General features: G+C 35.4%; 1 protein-coding gene across 1 annotated transcript in view; it reads right to left on the bottom strand.

Moving 5' to 3' along the window:
- Positions 1 to 1,763: 1,763 nt before the first annotated feature.
- Positions 1,764 to 6,763, bottom strand: part of DYNC2H1 (dynein cytoplasmic 2 heavy chain 1) — a 175,089-nt gene continuing 170,089 nt past the window's right edge. The window contains exon 89 of the mRNA XM_042792803.1: positions 1,764 to 2,292. Coding sequence (XP_042648737.1) covers positions 2,134 to 2,292 — 159 coding nt within the window. The 3' untranslated portion in view covers positions 1,764 to 2,133. The remainder of the gene's footprint in view (positions 2,293 to 6,763) is intronic.

The raw sequence follows: 6,763 nt of genomic DNA, 5'->3' as shown, positions 1-6,763 counted from the left end.
AAACAATGTGAGACATCATACATTTGACTATAGCAATACCTATCATCAAAACAAGAACCCACAGCGTAACATCATAGCAATATTTAAAAGCCACCTTCCCCACCCTGTGAGTCCTGGTAACTTTAGGAGAGAGGCCACAACTTGTCAAAATTTTCTGGGTTGATGAATGTTTGGAGGCATTAACTCCTTCAGCTCCTTACAGCATAACAAGCAAGTCTGGTCAAAACCACCTAGTACATTTTTGGTCTCTACTTTCTGTACAAGGTAGGTTAAAATATGATATGTTTGCTCTAACATAGGTAGTTATCTGAATATCTGTATTTCTCTACCTGTACACAAGAGAGAAGCTGGAACTAGCAGGGGCCAGTAGATCCCTCAGTTTTGAGACATATGAAAACTAAATTCCAGTTGGCTTTATGGAAACACGTTGGATCCAAAAAGGTAAGGCTGCAACATGTTCTTTACATGGGTCTATGGGAATTGAAAGTACAGTTGCCAGTGCTTTTCCCCATGATGTTTTACCAAGAAAGCCTAGCATGACAGAATACTTTCTCTGGAAAACTCACCCTCTAAATTCTCACACAGCTTGTACATGCATTTATATGTGTGTTCTGTTGGAAACTTTGTCATTTTCTTCCAAAATTTTCTTCACAGACAACTATTTTCCAAACTTGCTACATTTTTATTCTTCGGTGAACCAGAGTCAAATGTATAAAGGAAGATGAGACAATTATCTGAAAAGTATCAAGTAGATCTACTTTGCTTTTAAATAGGATTAATTTTTAAAAATGTATGTGCACTTGTATCAAATTATCTTAGGATATCTTTTTATTAGAGGAAGACCTAAAATGGGAAACTTTCCAAATAGAAGGCAAAAGACCAAGCTTAAGGATGAACAGTAGAGTAGAAAAGAGAACAATACTTTCTTCAGGAAGCTAACCTGGAGATGTGGCCAATCTTTTTTCTACTTTCCTTCTCCCTTCCTCAAATCACTAATGAAAAATACCAAGCAAGTGAAATAGTCTTAATTTAAATACTACTTTAAAGTTAATATAAAATCTATCAGACATATCAGAGCCAAGACAGCTATTTTGTTTTCTAAGCAAATCAATAAAGTGTTTTTATACTTTGGCTTTTAAAAGTATCTTCATGAGGTGAGTCTAATTGCAGTTAAAAATTAGACACTTTGAATTCTTATGTGGAGATTTCATTATTCTTCAGCAATGTTGCTTCCTGTTGGATTTGGGGTTTCCTGCTTCTTTTTTTTTGAATTCTGCCTAACTGCACACCAAAACTATGGCAGCATCCCAACATGATACATCATGAATCAGTGAAATCAAACTTGAGTATCCTGCACTAGGAAAAAGACTCTCAGGGTTTCTCACATCATAGACCAAAAGCATAATTATATCCCTCTGTTAATAACAACTGGGTGAAAACCTCTTTTGCTTGTCCAAGGAATTGTTTGACTATCTTGGGCATTTTATATATACATTCTTACTGGAATTTAGTACAGTATCATAAAATGTTTTTTTTTCAGTAACTTCTAGATAACAACCATGATGGTAGCCTAACAGAATTTGTAACTCCACATGAAGTTTATGAAGCTCCTATTTACTACCAACACAAAGAAATATGATTACAAGTAAAACATCATGAAAACAGACTGAAAACTTTATCCTGATTTCTATATTCAAGTAAAGCATTCAATTTCAATTACAACAGGTAAGTTTTATAATTTTATTTTATTAATTAATGGAGACATAAGAATAACATTTCAAAAAGGATAATGGACAAAACTGATCAAAGAAAAAATGCTGACTCTGTATTTATAATCAATATTTATGGGCAAAACATATGAGAAGAAAATACCAAAACATTATACTCTAGAGAAACAACCCAAATTAACAGTTTGCTGAATAGTGCCATGTTAACTTTTACAATATGCCACAAAGATATAATGAAGTTCTATTTGAGAAGAGTTCATTTTATATATCTTAAAAAAATAAACAGGGGAATTTATAAACCTTTGCTTTAAAAATTAATAAGTGATTAATCTAAAATTTTCTTATAATATGAAGCAACTGAGATGTTTAAATGATTCTTCATGAGTTAATACAATGCAGTTTCAGATTACTGGTTTTTTAAAAATAAAGCAGCGCCACATTGAATCCACTGGTCTTGGTTTCCTCCACAAGGTACATCAATATTTGACACCACACGGTCTCTCTCCATGCTAGTGTAGACTGGTAAAGATATACATTCCTCTGGAGAATACGGACCGTATGCATCCTGTCAACAAACAAGCACTCAGTTATCATTTAAACAGACAACAAAACATGAGAAAAGAATAATCTTCAGTGATATGGTTTCTAAAGCTGGATCCTAAGATACAGTTTAGACACTGCAGCTTTGGAGAGGCAGCTCTTGGTGCAGGCTACAAAGGAGAAGGTTTACTAACAAAGCAGAGACTTCAGAAAATTTGCCGCAGTCTGTCTAAGCCTCTACCTTTTCCCTCCAGTTTTTTAAATGGAAACACAAGGAAGGATGTCATAGGGGTGATCCTACGAACCGCGTATCAAAACCTTAATTCAGCTAAAAACCCCACAAAGTGTATGCCAAAAGCCTCTGCAAACCAGGGTCAGGGGCAGTGCTGAGGAGGCCCCGGGGAGCCCCGTGCTGCACGGCGGGGGGCTGCTGCGGGGTCCGGCAGCGGTCGGGGCAAGGCCTGCCGCCTCGCCTCCGCCGCCCCTGCGGCACGACCCCGCTGCTCCTCCCGTAGCGCTGCCCCAGACGTCATCTGCATTGGAGACAGGTGGGACGCTTCAGGAACTGCACCAAAAAAAATCTTACTCCACACTTTCCAGGCTACTTGATGGATTTAAACAAAGATCTCTATACCAGCGAACCCAAATATAAAAATTGCTCTCTGATACAGAGACAGCTACTATACCTTACATTAGAGCCTCACAGGGCCCCCACTTAATGCAGGATATTAAGAGGAACCCAGAAGTATTAACCACAATTTAGTTAGACCAGGACATAAACAGACAGAAAACTTAATTTCCCTAGTACTTTCCATAAACTAGCACTTCAAGACATGCAGGCACATGTAAAAAGTTACATTACTAGCAAAAAAAAAAAAAAAAACTAAAAAAAAAAAAAAAAAAAAAAAGAAAAAGCAGTTTTGATAAATCTTGATGTTTCGGGTTTTTTAAATGCCTTTCATACTAATACTGATCAGAGTCACAGTTGGGGTACTTTGGCACTTCTGGAAAACAGGCCTTTTCCATTAAGTGCCTAAATAGGAAATCATCAGGATACTTCAAGCATTCAGATTTGAACTGAGTGCTTTGAACTTCCAGCTGAATTAATTTATAATTTGTATTGTCCTATACATGTACCTTCTTACTGCACAGCATTAGCAGTACTACTACTACAAAGATTACAATTATATTGTAAACACTACTTAGGGAAGGAGCTTGGTTGGAGCCATGTCTTTACCTCTCAGTCTATATCCTGATAAGCAAACAATGCTCTACCCTGAGAACAGTAACAGCTCCTCTCTGCTTTCTGTGCTACAAACTGCGTGCATCTTGGATGTGGTTTCCTCCTGGGGGGTTTGCACAGGGCATTTTCCCTATGCGTGACTACAGAACGGAGCTCAAAGACTCAATCTAGACTTCCTACAGCATATAATTTGGGTTTCAACCAGTGATGTATTTATTTAGTGTAAATTCAGGGTTTGATTCAACTGATATATATTAACCACGCTTTCCGTCACACTCAAAATCTCCCTTCCTGTCAACAGGAAAATGTCAGAAGATTTTCAAGAATCAAATAACAAAGGAGGACACTTGTCAGAAAGGAATTTGAAAGAAAAATGAGGGCCTTATTAATGCAAATCACATCAAATGTGAGTTAGTAAAGCTCCAATATTAGAAAATAATTAAAAACAGGAAAAAGGAAACATGCAAACAATAACTGTTTCAAGCACTTTGCCTCGCCTGTCAACTGTAAGCCATTTCTGAAGGATTTTGTTGTTTCTTTTGAAAATCAACTTGCCATGTCTTTTGAATATCAGTGGTTAAATCCTTACAGAAGGTCTGTGCAGTGTAAGAGTTGTATCAAATAACCTAATAATCAGAAGTTTGTGAAAAGAACTCAGCTGTTCTCAGAAGGTTTACACTTACTACATTTATCCCCTGGTTAACACTACTGAAGAGAGAAATTGCTGGCCAGTCTGCCTTCAAAGACCTCTTTTTACATCTTTTTTGGATCAAATAGCTGTTCTTGTGCCTTTTGCAATCCCACTGATGTTTTAAGGAATCAAATATTTGAGGGTTAAAACCATTCTGTAAAAGTCTTTTTGAACCACAAATCCTTATGTCCAAAAATTCTCTTTGCCTAAACTGCCTCACACAATGGTTCCATCCCCCTTAGTGACACCCTTCACAGCTTGGGATCAGTGAATTAAAACTGGAAAGGACTTTCACAGCTTAATGAAAGTAAGCATCATGTTAGTAGCTCAAAATACTACACTTTGAGCACTGCATCATTTTGAGGGGGTTTTCTCACAGAAATCCTGTAAGCTGTTTTTTTGTTTATGTTTTTGGTTTTTTTTTAATTTTTCCCAGAGAGTTCACTTTATTTTAGTTTGGTTGAAAATTACATCAAAGCATTGCATTATAAGTATACAGAATTTTGCTCACTAGATTTTATATGAGATATTTATGGGGAAAAAAAACAAATTAAAAACCTAAGAATCCTAAGATAATATGTTCTACTTCATACACTCTTCTTCTAAGGGGAGGATAATGAGATAAGGGGAAGTGTATAATGCTCCAATTCTGTCTTGGTTTCTGAGCACAGTGTTTGATTGTGGTCAATTTTTACAGTGAAGGCTATAGCAAAACAACTTAAGGGCTGAGCACTTCAGAAATGCTGTCCTTAGAGATACTTTATATTTAAAATCTGGGCCGTTGACAGGTTTTGGCCTGTGTTTTAAAAGAATTGTACTTTTTTTCCAACATAAAGACTTCAGTTGCTATTCATTTAAACTATGAAGTACGCTGGAAGAAGTTTAATTCACTGATTATTGAACTACCTCATTTCTATGTTTTATAGATATGCTCTCTGCTGATGTCACATATAACTTCTGGATCTTATCTTTGAAGTTTAAAGCATATAGACTTATTCAGAAAAACTCTAAGAGTCTGTTTTATCTCTAACACAGGATGAATGTTTTTCAGTACAAAGAAGATGTTACTTACAATCCTCATTTTCAGTATGCATTAGATAAACATTTGGTGTTACCATGTAAAATCATGTATGTTACCACCCTCCCCCACTCATAACTGAGTCTACATATTAAGATGTCTGGTAATTGTGTATTTATCCCATGTACCATCTTTTAAGTACATTAGAAATTTGTTTATTTCTCTGAACAAAACAAACCTTGTAAACAACTAAAGAACTGAAAAATCTTTCACTGGTCAACTTTGTAATAGGTTTTTGTGGTGTTTTAGGTTTTTTTCAATTTCAGTTTCTTTCCCATCAAAGCTGGGAGCAGTAGTGCAAGTGGTGGCTAGTATTTACTTGTGTGTTCAAAGTCTAAATCTTGACCATTATATCTCTAATGCTGTACTATAATATAATGCTTTCCAGTTCTGGAAATAATGAGGAGAAAAAAAAAAAAGTTGGAATACAGTAATGTGTAAGCAATGGAGCTCCTTGCACAATATCCACCACAATATACCAGTAATTTCATTGTTGCCATAATTTATGTTAATTAATAAACTCAATTCTAACTGAGATTTCAACTACTTGGGTCCAGTGAACATTCTTCTTCAACATTCTTCTAACCAAACCTAACCTTCTCATGAGAGAGCTCTGCAGAGTTTTCCAGGTTGCCAAATAACAATCTCCTCCAGTTACTAAATTCATTTGCTTGATGAGTTAATGTTTACAGGACAGGATAAAAGGTGACTTTTTTTTCAATTTTTAAATACTGTTAATTTTATTTATTGTGATAAAGTAGAAAAAAAAAATGCATCCACCCCTATTTCTCACTTCCTACATTTACAGTTCAGTTTTAGTGTAAAAGTCTTCATATATTTTCTTTTAAAGCTGTACATGGGATTCTTCTCATTTGTCTGTCCCAGAGTTAGCAGTCTAGACTGTCTCTAGAATCACATCTAGAGAGATTTATCTCAGTTACCTTACGATGGGATGGACTTCTTGAGATAATCATCTACTGAGACTGGATAAGGAGCTAAGGCAACTAAGTCATACCAGGCAATTAACTTTTGGAGAGATAAATTTAGATGAGATGGATTCTATAGTAAGCTTTCTTTTAGTTATAAGACTGTAAGTATATAAATTTGTAATTCCCACACATCCTTGAATAAGTTCTATGTAACTTTTTGCTTTATTTATCAGATATTGCTATTATAATTGGAGAGCAGAAGCAGTAACACTTTTAACTGTTTGGATTACTTCATTTTCATCTTACATAGTTCTGTGAGCATTGGCATTTTTTTAAATTAGTGTCTTTTAAATTTTTTTTTAAATTAGTCTCTGCATGTCAATTCAATGTTTATAAAGCAAAGAAAACATATTCTATGAATGGGCTCCCAAACTCATGTACAAATGAGGTTTTGGGTAAAACCCCCCACATTTACTAAATACACTTTTGAAAATATGTTAATGTTTTTTAAAAGACAAGGGAAAATGTCTGACTGAAATATGGCTGCCTTGTCTT

The sequence above is a fragment of the Tyto alba genome, unplaced genomic scaffold, assembly GCF_018691265.1.
Source record: "Tyto alba isolate M040663 unplaced genomic scaffold, T.alba_DEE_v4.0 Super-Scaffold_2, whole genome shotgun sequence".
Taxonomy (NCBI): domain Eukaryota; kingdom Metazoa; phylum Chordata; class Aves; order Strigiformes; family Tytonidae; genus Tyto; species Tyto alba.
The sequence above is the reverse complement of the archived record's forward strand: the minus strand, read 5'-3'. Positions and strand labels throughout refer to the sequence as shown.